At 51.0% G+C, this 15,976-nt stretch overlaps 7 protein-coding genes across 7 annotated transcripts; 5 read left to right on the plus strand and 2 right to left on the minus strand.

Moving 5' to 3' along the window:
- Nucleotides 1-1,012: 1,012 nt before the first annotated feature.
- M438DRAFT_375844 (receptor-activated Ca2+-permeable cation channel) lies at nt 1,013-3,124 on the plus strand (the record flags this gene model as incomplete). Its single annotated transcript, XM_029908618.1, has 3 exons — nt 1,013-1,184; nt 1,235-1,336; nt 1,386-3,124. The coding sequence occupies 3 exons, from the start codon at nt 1,013-1,015 to the stop codon at nt 3,122-3,124; spliced, it is 2,013 nt and encodes a 670-aa protein (XP_029758984.1).
- A 47-nt stretch (nt 3,125-3,171) lies between these two features.
- M438DRAFT_47786 (uncharacterized protein) lies at nt 3,172-4,664 on the minus strand. The gene is made up of 4 exons (XM_029910132.1): nt 4,599-4,664; nt 4,102-4,506; nt 3,322-4,050; nt 3,172-3,270 (listed from the first exon to the last, which is right to left on the minus strand). Exons 2-4 carry the CDS (start codon nt 4,503-4,505, stop codon nt 3,219-3,221), a joined length of 1,185 nt encoding a protein of 394 aa, XP_029758985.1. The 5' UTR covers nt 4,506; nt 4,599-4,664; the 3' UTR covers nt 3,172-3,218.
- Nucleotides 4,665-4,695: 31 nt separating this feature from the next.
- Nucleotides 4,696-7,226, minus strand: M438DRAFT_398350 (uncharacterized protein). Its single transcript, XM_029909358.1, has 4 exons — nt 6,921-7,226; nt 6,716-6,869; nt 6,432-6,621; nt 4,696-6,375 (listed from the first exon to the last, which is right to left on the minus strand). The coding sequence occupies exons 1-4, from the start codon at nt 7,009-7,011 to the stop codon at nt 4,831-4,833; spliced, it is 1,980 nt and encodes a 659-aa protein (XP_029758986.1). The 5' UTR covers nt 7,012-7,226; the 3' UTR covers nt 4,696-4,830.
- Nucleotides 7,227-7,365: 139 nt separating this feature from the next.
- Nucleotides 7,366-7,990, plus strand: M438DRAFT_347032 (phosphatidylinositol glycan, class Q). The gene is made up of 3 exons (XM_029905812.1): nt 7,366-7,687; nt 7,742-7,834; nt 7,883-7,990. The coding sequence occupies exons 1-3, from the start codon at nt 7,568-7,570 to the stop codon at nt 7,943-7,945; spliced, it is 276 nt and encodes a 91-aa protein (XP_029758987.1). The 5' UTR covers nt 7,366-7,567; the 3' UTR covers nt 7,946-7,990.
- On the plus strand, nt 7,952-10,261 carry M438DRAFT_277163 (Gpi1-domain-containing protein; the record flags this gene model as incomplete). Its single annotated transcript, XM_029900908.1, has 4 exons — nt 7,952-8,086; nt 8,137-9,730; nt 9,784-9,890; nt 9,947-10,261. 4 exons carry the CDS (start codon nt 7,952-7,954, stop codon nt 10,259-10,261), a joined length of 2,151 nt encoding a protein of 716 aa, XP_029758988.1.
- A 661-nt stretch (nt 10,262-10,922) lies between these two features.
- M438DRAFT_277100 (glycoside hydrolase) lies at nt 10,923-13,124 on the plus strand (the record flags this gene model as incomplete). Its single annotated transcript, XM_029900901.1, has 2 exons — nt 10,923-11,187; nt 11,236-13,124. The coding sequence occupies 2 exons, from the start codon at nt 10,923-10,925 to the stop codon at nt 13,122-13,124; spliced, it is 2,154 nt and encodes a 717-aa protein (XP_029758989.1).
- A 627-nt stretch (nt 13,125-13,751) lies between these two features.
- On the plus strand, nt 13,752-15,141 carry M438DRAFT_366781 (uncharacterized protein). The gene is made up of 2 exons (XM_029907906.1): nt 13,752-14,852; nt 14,905-15,141. The coding sequence occupies exons 1-2, from the start codon at nt 13,805-13,807 to the stop codon at nt 14,922-14,924; spliced, it is 1,068 nt and encodes a 355-aa protein (XP_029758990.1). The 5' UTR covers nt 13,752-13,804; the 3' UTR covers nt 14,925-15,141.
- Nucleotides 15,142-15,976: the final 835 nt, after the last annotated feature.

Genomic DNA, 15,976 nt, shown 5'->3' on the forward strand with positions numbered 1-15,976 from the left:
TTCGCGTATTCGTTTTGGTCAATCGAACAACTCAAGGCGAGATGGTCGAGATTTTGATATGGCAGATGCTACACTGTGAAGGTAGACAGTCGTGAGTCAGAGTAAAGGTCGTCTTCTAGATCATTCTGAGAACTCGAAATACTTGAAAGCACCCTATGAACGGATACGTTGACCTTTGACAATCGATAGCCGGACAACTCTTTGCCGTGTGCTATCTCGGCCAACTTGGCCGGACGGGAAGACGTGGAGAAGCGGATGAACAGAAGTCCGCCGCGAGCTTTGATGAGACGTTCTCATCCCGCGAATGTTGGCATCAGATCGACGTTCTCATCCAAGCGTAGGATATCGCTCACGACTGTTTTTGCGAGATTTTCGACCTACATATTTCTCGCACGATGCATGACGCTCTAGGTCAACGCATGCAAACGAAGAGCGACTCTGTCTCAAGAGCTCAGACAGGTTCAATCGTCACATGCATGGCTCGACAAAGTCTTGTGCAATGGCGACAGGGAGTGCCAGTTGAGAATAAAAGCCTCTGAGAGCTCGAGAAGCGAAGCTCCAAGCCGTGTCGGGTTTGTTGTTGCTAACAGCTGAAGCCAACGTCTCTTCATCTCGGCTGTGACAAAAGCTTTGACGTTTTGATGTCATCACGGCAAGCAAGCAAAGGTTATGCGATTTGAACAAAAACATCATCATCAACCATATTTTCGCGCCATTGAGCAACGGGCGCATAACAGTTGCAAAGATGGATGATCGCCCTAGTCCGAGTCCGAGTGCAATTCAGTATAACCTTGCACCAGACTTAGTGAGTCCTGGTTACCGTGACCGCAGCCAGTCGCCGCCGCTCAACGATGATAATACTGGCGAATCGTCCAACCAGTTCAATGGAAATGGCGATAAGCACATCACAATGACTACTCCTTCGCCGGAACAATTTCGACCATCATTGCCGGACAGGTTCTCCGCGAGAGAACAATCTTCTCGTAGCATCAGCGAAGCCGTGAGGCTTGCTATGTCACGCGAAGAACAACAACAACTTCTTGACGACGATGATGAGCCAGCGGATGATGATGGTTGTTACCCTCCTCGCAAGGACAGCATACCTTGGCAGCCCAATCCTCATAGACAACTTCCTGTATATACGACCATTCACCGAATCAGAAGACTGGTAATTGCATGCATTGGTACACTATCTTGACTATACGGTACGCAGCAGCGTACTAACAATTTGCAGACGATCCCTACAGTCTTGATCAGCTCAAGAGTCCACGAATGAATACCGCTGTCGTCAGACCCTTGCTTGACCACCTGTACGATCCTGACGACGTATCAATAGGTAAGCAAAAAGAGACCGAGTGCCCAAAGTTATCCTAACAATAGACCAGTTTGGTGTCTGCTGGTCAATCGTGTACAATTCCTTCGCCAACAATCGTTCCAAGCCCACCACCAGACTGTCAATGTCACACGTGCCAATCTATGCGAGGTCCTGGCCAGTCGAATCCTGCGCCGGTTTGACGAAGACCACAGTGGCCGAGAAGGACTTTTGGCACTTGCAAACGTGCTGGTATCTGGCTTCGAACCATTCCAGAATGCTCCACCCTCAGTTGATCGTGGCAAAAGGCCTCATTCCGCTCTCGCGGAAGGCTGGTTCCAGTCTGGACGTGAGCGTGTCTTGACTGCGCTTGAGGTCGCCATTATCTCCGAGTCCAAGAGCTTTTTGGCAGCATCCGCCTGCCAGAAGATTGTCGATGCTGTTTACAGGGGGCGTATTATCTATACACCGACGGCTTTCATCGACATTCTTCCGGATCGCTACAAGAACCGTAGAATTTCTCTATACGACCCTCGCAAAGCGCCCATTCTCAACCAATATCGTCTCATTGTCCCTCGCAATCGCAAGGTCATTGAGATTGGCCAATTCCTGGTGCTATTTGGTCTCTATCTGCTCACCATGTTCAACAAGGCAAAGGAGATAGGACCAGGCCACTTGCACTTCACGACAGTAGAGCTCATCTTTTGTGTTTACGGTTCTGGTTGGGTGCTTGAAGAACTCGCGTCAGTTCTAGAGCATGGATGGTCAGTGCATACCGAGAACTTGTGGGCCTTCATGGACATCATCTTCTCTATCATCTATTTGGCTTATTTCGGAGTACGCATGCACGGGTTGAGGACCAACTCTGGACCTGTCGGCAAACAAGCACTCGACATTTTGTCATTGGGAGCACCCATCCTGATGCCAAGACTGGCATTCTGCCTTATGCCCGAGAACATGCTGTTCATTGCTCTGAGGACTATGATGGGAGATTTCACCTTCCTTACAGCAGTCACTGTGTGGTGCTTTGGCGGCTTCTTGCTCGCCATGCGCTGGCTTAGTGAAAGTCAAGAAGGTTACGTTGCCCACAGCTTCTTCACAATCTCCAAATGGATGCTGTGGATCTGGTTCGGACTCGACGGCACCGGCATCACAAAAAGTGTCGAGATCCACGGCTTCCTAGGACCTTTCCTCATGATCCTCTTCGCCTTCATCGGAAACACGCTTTTCCTGACCATCCTGGTCTCCATCCTCAGCAACACCTACTCCAATCTCGCAAAGAATGCCACAGCCGAGATTCAATTCAGACGTGCAGTCCTGACTTTCGAAGGTGTGAAATCGGATACTCTGTTCGCCTATCGCCCTCCGTTCAATGTTGCCGCATTGATAATCCTCCTCCCCATCAAATTCCTCACCACCCCACGTTGGTTCCACAAAGTAAACGTCACCGCCGTGCGCATCCTTAACGCACCTCTCTTGCTAGCCATCGCCCTCTACGAACGCAGATATCTCTGGCAACGCAGTTCCAAGCAAGGACCCCGTCGCCGCCACGCCTTCCTCGATTTTTGGGAATCCTTTGGCGCGCATGCGGATCTGGGTAATGTGTTTGATGAAGAGCCGCCGCAGAGTGTGTTGGACGAGATGGATGATATTGATGATGTTTTCGGCAATGACGTTTGGGCTAATGGGTATATGAATACAATTAGAGCGAGGAGGGGTAGTAGACAGATTAGTGAGACTAGTTCTGCGTATCCGGTGTTTAGGAATAGGAGGTCGAGGGGGGATAGTCTGTTGCCTGCTGAAACTTGGTAGAGGGGTATGAGTAGTCTTAATGGTTCAATTTTCCTATCACTTTTGCTCAAGTTTCTGTATCCAAGTTTAATACACGTTTGAGACGCAATGCACGTCACAGCGTGAAGATATTTTCCTTTTGAGGAGGTCCATTGTTTGAGCATGGACTACAGGTATCGTTAGGACTGCACATAGACTCACTCTATCACTTCTCAAACCTCCAAGAAGGCGTATAGCTCTCAGCAAACCCCCTGACCGCCTCCCTCACCCCCAAAACCTCATCTCCTCTGACTTGGAAGCCATGCCTCAACAACGCATGCACGACATCCTCCTGCAAAGTCTTTCCCTCCTCATAAACTAAACACCACGCATCCCTAACCACATAACCCACCACAATCTCATCCCCCAACTCGGGCGCAGCTTCATCCAAAGCCTCATGCAATTCTTCCAACGCCCAAGTTCCATTGCCAGTGGGAAGCTTCCAATCCGGTTGTTTCCTGACCAATAGTTTATACGCCAACGTAGCGAAATCGAAAGCGTCGATTGCGAGACCCAGGGCTTGGGAGTTTGCGGAGAGTTCGCCGTCAAAGTAATCGTAGCGGAGTGCGTCGACTGGGAAAGCGAATTCTTGCGGCTTGCGGGTGGGGATACCGTTGTTGTGGCCGTTGATTGTGGATTTTGTAAAATCGGCGACTGCGATTGACATGTCGGAGCGGAGGTAGAGGGATGAGGGAGAGATGGCGCCGTGGGTTACTTTTTGGTCGTGGAGGAAGCGGAGGGCGGAGGAGGCTTGGAGGAGCCATGAGAGGGGGAGGGCGAGTGTGGAGCGGTTGGCGGGGATTGAAGGGTGGACAAGAGATGGGTAGGTTGATGTAGTCGAGAGGAGAGCGTGGACGGTGCCTAGAGGAGCGTGTTCGAGGATGATGGGTGGGCCTGAGGAGAGGCAGCTGTGCACCTGGTCAGTGAGAGTCTGCTTGGGGAAGAAGCAAGTCGCATACCCGAGGAGTCTGGGGTGTGTCTCCGAGGCCAGGAAGGCATAGGCGGCAGCAGCGTGCTCGAGTGCAGAAGGTCTGTCTCCATTGCGACTGCTGGACAGCACTAAAGCTGTGCTTCTCTTGCGACGCCGTTCATGAACCGCTATCACCCCACGACACATGTGTCCTAGCAGAACCGTCTCTTCACTGCTCTTGTCTTCGTCTACATCTTCCTTTTGTCGTACATCTTTCTCCGGGACTCCATAGACGATTGACTTCAGGAGTTGGACCAGGTAGCCAAGTAGCGCCAGCAAGCCATTGACCACGCCATATCCAGTGTCTGCGGTCGCGATATCCGGCACTGGAGCGGCCTCTTGTCGTTCGTGTACGTAGGACCTCTCACGAGGTAGTCGTCGTCGTACTTCCATTCTTCAAAAGTTCGTGACATCAACAAGTCCAGTTCATTTTGTGTGGGGATCTTTCATCACCACTTTTGGCCAAGGCCTCTTGAAACACCTTACCCGTCATCGGAGATGTCCCCCTATTCACATTGTCGTACGATGATAAGACGAGGTACGATTCTGTGTGATCCTGACCTTCGCATTCACTGTTTGACATGAATCGTTATCCTGTGAAAGAGGCAGAGCATTCAAGTTTCCTTGATCTTGTCTAGTAACTTCGTGCCTCATGCGGAACTGTTCCGCATGATAAGCCATTTATCTAATACTACATTTTGGACTTGTGTAATCTTCTCTACACATCCCACCTAATCCATTCGCACTTTGGTGGTATCTCTGGCATGATGCCGTCCTTGAATGTTCCCTGTTCGGCCATGAATTTGTACGCCGCTTCATGCTCAGTCGTGTAAGCCTCTGCTGGTGCTTCCATCTCTGCCCTGAATGATGCGTTGCCTTCTGGATGCCAGATTCTTTCCATGTTTCCATTTGCATCCCTGTAGTGTGGCTCTTGCGTCTGCTCTCCCTCTTTTCCGATGGCGACATACTGTACCGCTGCACCTTTGAAGGTTCGAACCGCCCCATTGGCATGGCGAGTGATCCATTCACCTTGAGGCATTGGCTCAGCATATGACTGTTGTTGCTGTTCTGGTTGTGGTGCCGGAGCCACTTGACCGAATGCACCGCCTGCCTGGTTGTTCGCTGGTTGTGAAGGTTGGCCAAACGGATTCGGCTTGACCGCCTGACCGTTTGCCGGCTGCGAAGGCTGTCCGAATGGACTCGGTTTGGCCGCTGCTTGCGCGAAGGGAGATGGTTGTGGCTGTCCGAAGGCATTTTGCTGCTGTGCTGGAGCTGAAGCTTGTCCGAATACACCGTTTTGTGGTGTCGGCACTGCTGGCTGTCCGAATGCGCTGTTTTGTTGTGGAGGTGCTGGCGCTTGGCCAAATGCCGGTGTCCCTTGTGCAGGCGCTGATGGTTGTCCGAATGCTGATGTCTGCTGACCCGATGCTGAAGGTTGTCCGAAAGCCGAGTTCTGACCTGGCACTGAGGGTTGACCGAAAGCGGTGTTTTGTTGAGAAGGTACTGATGGCTGGCCAAATGCGGGCTGAGGTTGCTGACCCAAACCAGAAGGCTGTCCAAAAGCACTCTTTTGTTGCTGGCCTAGAACCGATGCCTGACCAAAGCCTCCTCCTTGCTGGCCAGCTTGCGCAAATGGAGATGGTTGCGCTTGATTAGGCTGTGCTGCCTGAGCGAATGGGCTTGGTTGTGCACCACCAGACGGTTGTCCGAACGCACTTCCTTGGCCGAGCGCTGAAGGTTGTCCAAACCCACCTGCTTGTGCTGCCGGCTGTCCAAAGGGATTTGGCTTTGCTCCCAAGTTGGACGCTTGACCGAACCCACCGGCAGCTGGTTGTCCAAAGGGACTTGGTTTTTGACCAAGAGTTGAAGCAGAACCAAATCCTCCCACCGCGGGCACATTTCCAGACTGTCCAAATGGGTTGGGCTTCTGCCCAAGGTTGGATGGTTGGCCAAAGCCACCACCACCTCCAAGATTTGAAGGTTGACCAAAAGCTCCACCACCACCACCCATCGCAGAAGGTTGACCAAATCCACCCGATTGGGCTGGCGGGTTCGCTGCGGCAGGTGCGGCGGTTGATGAGAACTTTGAGTTGAGTTTCCGACCTTTGTGGAAAACGTTTCCGACAGCGGCCTGGCACCCATCTATGCGGTTTGGATGTTGGTTCTCTCCGTCCAGAATGTACCTTACCGCACCGTCCAGATCAGCAAGGGCTCTTTCTATTTGCTGATTTGTCTGTGTGATAAGTTCCTGTTCACCTTGAATCTATGAGAAGGTCCGAGTTAGCATTTTTAAGAGCAGCTAAAGCCTGTGTCACTTACAGCAGGTTGTGGATTACCGCTCGCTATCGCTTGGTAGTAAAGCACTCGCATCTCCTCAGGGCTCTGTTCTAGTGGAAATCCGCCAAAGAGCTGTAATGGCGTGTCTCTGCCAGGACCATAAGCTGAGAACGGCCATTTGGGCCTCTCATTTCTGAGATCGCCCTCGATTCCCTCTTTCGTTACCGCGTAGCTATGCAAATATCAGTACTCTATCGCAGGTTAAATGTCGCCGAGTGTGGCACTTCGCAATCAAGAGATCTGGTTAAATTGCCTCCAAAACTTACGAATTCTGGCTATTGTATTGCTCTCCTCGTCCTGGAGCAGGTGGCCTTTGATTGTTGCGGTTTCCCTGGCCAAAGGAGTTGTTTCCTAGCGCCTGGAAGCGATTTCCAGTGTCTTGAGGTTTATTGGCGCCAGGATGCTCGAATTTACAGTTGTCTGGATGAGATCAGTGATAAGCAGGAAGAGAAGAGTAACCACTAGCCGCACCTCCGAATTTGCATCTGCCTTGTTGATAGAAAGAGCACACTCTAGCACCACCACCGCCACCTCCTTGGCCGTGCTGAACGCGACCGAACATGAGATTATATAGTACTTGTCAAAGTTGATAGTCGAAGCTTGATGTTGCAAAATTAATAGGCTTGTTGCATAATATCAAGCATAGTCGGAGTAGATTGACAAGCGAGTGACTTGATCCGACAATGCGAACAGCAAGCGTCAAGCACGACCTTCGACTTGCTAGTTTTGGAACATACAAGTTCTTCTGTCCGTGGCTGATGATATGGTCAACGTGGCAGAGCAAACAAGGGATTTTGTCGCGATTCGCTGCTTCCGCTTTTGGATAGAGGTTTGCATGGGAGCACGGGCCGTCGGCAGGGTCAGTGGGTGGAAGTTGTAGCGGGCGTCATTTTGGAAGGAAGCAGCACGAGAGCGACGATTGCGCGGCTGGACGCTGACAGGGAGAAAGGCAATTTCCTGACGAACTTTGGCTCGCTGGTCGTCATGTCCTACTGCTGAGACCCATCTCTTCATCCGTCCTGCACCGCTTCACCTACTCGACAAGCTCTCCTGGCTGCCAAGAGGCCGCCCATCATTCGCGATATAGACATCGACTCTGGTCATGAGCGAGGCAATTCATGCACCCATTCTCCGTCCTCACGCTTGGCATCTTTGTAGCTGGGTATATCACCGCTCGCTGGGATCTCGTCACCCGGCTGTATGAACTGGCCATCTTTGCCTGGGACCACGGTGTTATTGTGCGTCTCTCGACCCGTCCACCTCTGCCAGTGCACAGCTAATGCGATGCGCAGACTCGGTCGCTAAAAGCCTTCCTGGTCCTTACCATCTTCTTCATCGTCCTGATCGTACCAATCGAGCGCATAGCTGCTAGAGAGAGTGATATAGTCAGTGCAATCGTGTCCTCGGCAGGAAGCCCTCCTGACAGTCTGAAGCATCCTCGTCCAGCTCTAGGTCTTTCGGCGCGCGAACAATTGAAACGGAGAGGCTCTTTCTAGGCCTTCATGATCGCTCCAAATGGCTTGATGCGCATCTTCTGGCCGACCGACATTGCTCGCTCCGACAAAGCAGGCGTCGTTATAGGATGGAGGAACTCGGATCTGGACATGGTCGTTGTGGCCATCCTGCGCGAAGTCGATGTCAGTCTAGATGGCAGCTTCGGATCACACTCTTGCTGACCAAGACATAGGCGCATGCCGTTGGAAATACCCTCAAATCGGGTCGTCTCTTTCATGGCAGTCCCCACCCTATCGATCGCATACTTGACAGATGTGGCCGCCTACCTTTACAGGTCCTTGGAACACTGAATCCAGAACGCGCACCCTCGCTCAACTTCGACCCTTCGTCAATTCAGTTGTACTACACCCAACGCCACGCCATCCCTCAAGTACACTGCCCTGGCGCACCTTCAATCTCAATTCAGATCGTTACCTTCGATCGCCCTAATCCCCACCGCATGCAATATCTGTCGCTCTCGCCGATACCCCTTACCTTATCGGATGCACAAGAAAGAGCAGGCAAAACAGTCGCTGAAGGCTTTGGCGCAGATGAAGCGATCGACCGGGCACGCAAGCAACAGCTTGTCGACAAATTGCGCATGCACACTGTTGTCCACCATGCACGTACCTCGAAGGAACTTGTCCTCCCTGTGATATTGAATCAGATCAATTGCTCATATGAGATCGACGAGCTAGTTCGAAAAAACATTGGCTTTGTTGGCTCACGCACGAGACGTAGCATGAGTGTGAGCGAGCGCATGGCTGAGTCGGCAGCCGATCTTTGGGACTACACTAGGTATGGTGTACACCATGCATTCTTCGCCTATGTCTATCCTGTCGTCACGCAGTTGCTAGTGCTGGCTTTGGTCGGCCATCGTATAGCTGGTGAAGCCTGGCTGAGAATTCTCGAGTGGCGCCCCATCCCGGATTCAGCTGCCCTCAAAGATGTATCAGCCACAGCACAGCAGATTGACATACGTCTGCAGCAGTTCTGTTACTGGCCAATCCAATATCTAACTCTACGCAAGAGACGCACCGACTGGGGAAGCGTCACAAACAGCCATCCCGAATACATCCGCTTCTACAATAGTCTATGGCTCGTGGCAAACGACATAATCATTGGGATTGCTATCGGCTCATACATCATCGAAAACTCAGACTATGTTGCTGGCCAAGTCGAATCCATTGTCGATTCCTGGTTCATAGAAGGCCTTCAGCGCATGATTTGTTGGCTAATGGGATACCCTGGTGGTCTGAAGCTCAACGAAGATCTGGCACAGTTTCTTGGTGACCTGTTTCTCTGGATCATCGATTACTGGGCCGAGTGTATGCAAAGTATACGCCCTTTACTCCCTCATGTTATTCGGGTTATAGGCTTCTCAAGCTTTGCCGGTGCGAGCATGCCTATCTCACTCTTCTCGGATCTACTCTCTGTTTTGACCATCCATGTTTACGCTTTTTACATCGCCTCGGCCCGCATATATAATTGGCAGCTCACCATAATAGTCTCGCTTTTCCATCTTTTCCGTGGCAAGAAACGGAATGTTCTTCGCAATCGCATCGATTCATGCGATTACGATCTGGATCAGCTGCTTTTGGGTACGATTTTATTCGCACTTCTGACATTTTTGCTTCCTACAATTGGCGTCTTCTATGCGACTTTCGCGGGCGCACGTATGGGTATAATTGCTTTCAAGGCTGCTTTAGACACGTGGCTGGCTTGTCTGAACCATTTCCCTCTTTTCGCACTCATGCTGAGGATCAAAGATTCCCGGCGCTTACCAGGTAAGAGGACATCAGCCACAGGTATCCGGACATTCTTCTGACTATCTTGATAGGTGGCATACGCTTTGAACTTCGTGATACCCCTCTTGCATTCGATTCTCCGCATCAGCGTGGTTCGGTGAAACCAGATATTGCACCTACTGCGCACATACAATTACAGGTAATGAAATCCAGTACTCGGTTTGCGTGGTCGTCTAGATTGTTGACATCTCACAGTCGGTACCTCTACCGTTCTCAGAGACCTTCTCTCAATACTCGCAACTTGCATATCGCATCCGCAAACACTACCTTTCGCCCAGTGTTTTCTTGTGCCTCTTCACAGGACGCTTCGTTCCGCCAATTCATCGGAAGAGTCTCTACAGCCTACAGTATAGTATGCTCCCGGCAAAACGGATTCCGATCGCAGAATTGTGGAAGAAGTTGATGGGTAGTGATGGAGCGCGAAAGCCTCAGGCCAATGGGACTGCCAGCTCGTCAACAGGCCGAAGAGGTCAAAACAAGAAAGATCCGGGACATTGGTGGAGCAAATGAGCCGACCTGCATACTACAATTCCTGTCTCGCCACTGTGCATCCTTGCAAGCCGAGATGCTTGTGCTGTTCATACATATCGCCGCCATCACATCGCGGTTAAGGTCATGGATATTGAGCAAGGATGTGTCCCGATGCTGCGCCCAGCTTGCCGTAACCTGTTTCCAAGCCAGTATTCGATGTGCCAAACCCTATTTGCCCGTTGATCTGTTCCAAGATGTGCTTCAATCGGCTTGGTATAGGATCTGCATTTAGCCGTTGATGTAGGTCGACTTGAGGAGACCCCGCATGGGGCAGTGGGGTATGCTTGGCTTTCGGGTATCCCGATCTTGACGAGCTAGGAGCACTATGCCAGCACTTCCGGTGCTATCATTGGTGGATCCAACCTCTCGTCTGCAGGAACCACGCTGTCCGGTGGGGGTCATGCTCTGCTCGCATGCTCGATGACATGGTCTCCATGAGAACTGTTGGAGTGTTTACGCATGCTTTCACCTTTGTGCGGAGAAACCTCTCTTGGCCATGTATAATAAGGATAATAACGAGCGGTTCAATAAATAGAGAGAAGTATGCCCACTATGGTTTCATCACTGACAGCTTGGTTCTTCGCCGTTGAAGCAAACGAAGATGCTTGGTTTCGTAACTCTCGCCCTTGCCGGCGCTGGCATGGTCAGTGCCAGAAGATTGCCTCATGTTGCTCCACGCCAATTCAACAATGATACTGCTCTCTCTTCGTCTCTGCCTTCTTACCAGGCTTACATCAATGCCACTCGGAATGACAACTCTCCTGTCGTCCTGCACATTGACACCAAAGACACCAGCAAGCGCAATGCTACTTCTCCCTATCTGTATGGTATCATGCATGAGGATATCAACCATTCCGGTGATGGTGGTATCTATGCCGAGATGATCGCCAATCGTGCCTTCCAAGGTATGTAACAGCACCCTGCGTCTGTGCATCAATACTGATATAAGCCAGGGTCCAACTCAATTATCTCCACCCTCGATGGCTACGTTGGCACCTACGTAACTGATTCTGAGAATGATGTCGTTCCGTTCGACCCTGTCATGACTGCTTGGGCACCCATTGGCCACGGAGTTCGCATGACTCTTGATATCCTTCATCCTCTTTCGGATGCTCTTGAGACCTCTTTGCAGATTGACTTCCCGTTGAACGCTACTGGCGAGGTCGGATTCCAAAACTTTGGCTGGTGGGGTTTCGACATTCACCCTCAGCAATACAACACCTCGCTGTGGTATCTAAACAACTACCCTCGTAACACCCAAGGCAATGCCAGCGACATCACTGTTTCTTTCCGCTCGAACGTTACGGGTGAGACATGGGCAAGCTCGACTTTCAAAAACGTCACACCTACCTACATCGATTTCAAGCAGCTGGAGACCACTCTGCACCCCAATGCAACTGCGCCTGATGCCAACAACACTTTCGCCATCACTTTTGATGGTGCTCAGGTTGCTGGACAGACTTTCTACTTCAACCTGGTTTCGGTGTTCCCCGAAACTTTCAAGGGTTACCAGAATGGTCTTCGTCCTGACATCGCTCAAGGCTTCTATGATCTCAACCCGACCTTCTTGCGCTTCCCGGGTGGCAACAACCTCGAAGGCTATAGTCCCGCTCAGAGGTGGAAGTGGTGGGAGACTTTGGGCCCTCTGCAGAATCGCCCTGGTCGTGTTGGCGATTGGAACTATTACAACACTCAGGGTCTTGGTTTGCTCGAGTATCTTGAATGGACTGAAGCCATGAACATTGAACCTGTTCTCGCCGTCTATGCCGGTTTCTCATTGGATGTCTATGGTCAGAACGGTGCCTCATACCCTCCCGAGCAGATGCCCGAGATCCTGCAAGAGGCTTTGGACGAGCTTGAGTACTGTATGGGCGACAACTCGACCAAGTGGGGTGCTCAGCGTATTGCTGACGGCCACCCCGAGCCCTTCAAGATCAATTTTGTTGAGATTGGTAATGAGGATTGGTTCAGTGTCACTTACCCTTACCGCTTCCAGATCATGTATGACGGTCTGAAGAAGGCATACCCGAATATCACCTACATCAGCACTGCCTTCAATGAGAACGCCGCCAACTACAACATCTCTATCCCTGATGGTAACATGTGGGATTGGCACGGTTACCAGGAGCCCAGTTGGTTCCTGGCCAACTTCGACTTGTGGGACAACTGGCAAGAGGAGACCAACAACACCGGCGTCACCGTCTTGTTGGGCGAGTACTCGGTCATCCAGATCGATACCCCCTCCGGCATTGTCAACTACTCCTATCCCCTCGACGTCCATGTCCAGTATCCTCGTCTTCTTTCTGCCATTGCAGAGGGTGTCTATGCACTTGGTGCTGAGCGCAATCCTAACACTGTTAGAATGTCCTCTTATGCACCTTCGCTCCAGAACCGTAACTTCACTAATTGGACTCCCGATATGATTTCTTACGATGCTCTGCATGACAACACCGTACTTAGTGCCAGCTACTGGCAGCAGTGGCTGTTCGCACACTACCGCGGTACCGAGACCTTACCTGTCACTGCCACTGAGGGTGAGATTAACCCTCTGTATTGGGCTGCCAGCATAGACGAGGAGAATAATGCTATCTACCTCAAGGTCATCAACACCTTGAACTCTACCGTTCCGCTTAGCGTCAACATTCCGAGCGCTTACTCAGGCGTCAACGGCACCAGTATCACTGCCAGCGATCTCAACTCTTACAACTATGTTGGCAACAAGACAGAGGTTGTTCCTCGCCCTGCGGAGGTCGAGTCGACTGCTAGCTCCGCGAATGGATCTGCTTGGTCTTGGGATGTACCCAAGTTCAGTATCACTGTTCTCCAGTTTGATCTGTGTTGAACGACACGAATCTGGTGATCACGAAGATGGAGATTGATCGGTGGGACTTCTATCAACTGATGTTGACCAAATGAACTTCAGCCATAGTAAAGATAACTTCGATGCCACAATGAGAAATGAAAGCATGTATCACCCCTCTCTGCTGTCTCTCTTCACCTGTTGTGCACTTTGTTTCTGATTCTCGCTTTCCGCTAGAGGGCTTGACCGCCGTCCAATCGTGAATCATGGTCTAGATTTGCGAAGACCGACGTCGGCGGCCTCTCCCTATGTCGAACTGCGTCTTACTCGTGGCTGACTGAAGACACGAACATATTCGAACCGCAGTCGTCTCCAGTGAGAGTACACCAGCAAGTCCCTTCTCTTTGGACGTACTCACTGATTCAGAAAACATCTTGCATCACTTCAGCTTCAACTTCTGCAGACATGATCAGGAGATGAACAATAGAGACATCACTCGACTTCAAATAGTGAGAGGGAAGGAGCACGGAAGCAGCTTCCTCGGTTCGAGTCGGCAGGTGTTGTGATCTCAAAGAAGAAGTGACTGCCGACTAACAGGCGTCAGCACCTTCCACCTTGTGAGTAGTTCTCAACTCGACAACTGCGCATCTGAGTCCTGACTCCAATCTTCTTATCATCAACACGCGTTCTTCCTTTCTTATTGCCCTCTCATCATCACAACTATGCCAAAAGACACCAAAGTACCAACAGCCCACAATGGAAAACGCATCGCCACGACTCATGGCCTCTCAAAACAAGACGAGGAGCGCATCGAGAAAGCGCTTCGTGACTCAGCCAGAGTGATAGCGCCGACTCCAATCGGCACCGCACGCAACGCGTTGTACACCCATCACAAAGACCTGTTGCTCACCCAATTCTCTGCTATTTGGAACTTCACTAAGACGACGCACGATTGGACCAGGGCGTCGATCGGCAAAATCCTACAAAATTACGTGTTCGACTTCAACAAGAAGAACGGCACTGGTCGCAAGCCTGGATCTGGGCGCAAGGGTGCACCTGGACGTAAGGCAGGATTGCAGCCAGACAAGGCACTCGGCAAGGCGGAGGACGATGGACGTTCGTCTAAATCGGGTCCTGTCGTTGCCAGCCCTGCAGTTAAGCGTGGACGCGCTCACCAACAGTCAGCCACAAGCAGCGCTTCCTCGGGGTTCAAATCCATTAACAAACCCACGACCTTGCCTGCTTACCATGCCATGGGCTCTTCCTCTTCGCCTCTCCGGTCAAACAGCACTTCTTCACAGTCTCCCATCGATTCTGTTCTTCCAAGTGTTTTGAACATCCCATTTCACGAGGAGCTCGAGGCAGCAATCAAAGAAGCAACTACCTATGCCGCCCTCAACGGGTCCAGGTTTTCAGAACAGCGCCCTTCGACCAAGCTCCCTGAGATAATCGTGGCCGTCAAGCCGAGCTTAGATGACCATTTAGGCCGCAAGATTGTCTCATTCCCACTTTGGAGATGCCAGGTGCCCATCGACGGGAGGGATGCACCGCCAGAAGCCTTCCAAGACTGGCGAGACCTCTCGTTCCTCGATTTCGTTCGCCATCTCAAGGCCGAAGAGGTCGTTTCAAAAGGCGATGTGCTCGTCTGGGGGGAGTTCGATCAAATTGTTAGAAGCGACATGACCTTTGCTGGCGCAATCCAAGAGCAACTTCAAGACGCTGGCCACAACGGTCTAGCATTCAATGAAGCGAACTTCGCTGTCGTCAAGGGTATGTATCCCTCACATGCAAGCTCTCAGACTGTCCCAGCTGACACAAACAGGCTCGTCGAAGAGCTTGTAAGGCGCTATGAGCAAAAGGATCCGAGCTGAAGTCAATGGGAGCGGAGATGACTGCTGCTTGGGACCGAAGAAAGAAGTGGACAGATATTGCTTGAGGCTATGACGTTGATGACAAAGGGGGCTCTTGTTAAAATTCAGACTTTGCTGTATCTTTCTTGCTGCATGCCTACATCAGTTGAACATAGCTAGGGAAACAGCATAGCTTCTAGCAAGGAATTAACAATATGCCTTTCTGCATCTTGCTCATACCTATCCCCAGCTTTCAGGCAGCGTAGAGTTGATCGTGCAATTCTACAGCTACACACGTCATGAAGCACGTGCGAGAAGGTGTGTTAACAGGAGACGAAGAAGCACGGCAAGTCGAACCCCATGCAAAGTTAAGGGATGATTGTGCATGGCCGATGATCATGGCACAACATAGGGTCGATATAATCTATGACTCAAAAATCCTTCAACAACACGGTTGTATAGTGTAGTGGTTAGCACGCGAGATTTTGATTACATCATCAAATCTTCTCGAGTCCGTAAGTTTACACCAGTAACCATTAATCATCATCTGAACCTCATTCTAACATGTCCCAGTGGGTTCGAGCCCCAGTACGACCTCAAACAACCGGGCAATTGCCTCTCTTTTTGCGTTTTGCGAGCGTCGCACCTGCCAATGGCGAGTTCGCTTTTGCGTGGGAGTTGTTTCTGTTCCTTTTGTTGCGCCCCCTACATAGCTGTTTGGCCAAGCTTTCACTATGCACTTGCCGCCTGACTACTACATAATCCTCATCAACATAGTTGCATGTGGAATCATCCTTTTGGAACATCAATTCCACTTAAGATAAAAAGCCCTGCTCATGCCGCCATCACGGTCGCACAGGAAACGCAAAGCGAAAAGCAAAGCGAAAAGCAAAGCGGCAGGAGCGTGGAGCTGCAGGATCCAAATGATGACCAAAGTATGACCAAGGTGACCATTCTTGACGCTGCAATTCGTCGGAAAGCGAGGGGCCGATCAACCGTCGAGCATCTTGACGAGGAAACAACATTTAGATCAAGCTCTTGTTT

Source organism: Aureobasidium pullulans, assembly GCF_000721785.1.
Source record: "Aureobasidium pullulans EXF-150 unplaced genomic scaffold scaffold_13, whole genome shotgun sequence".
In the NCBI taxonomy this organism is placed as follows: Eukaryota; Fungi; Ascomycota; class Dothideomycetes; order Dothideales; family Saccotheciaceae; genus Aureobasidium; species Aureobasidium pullulans.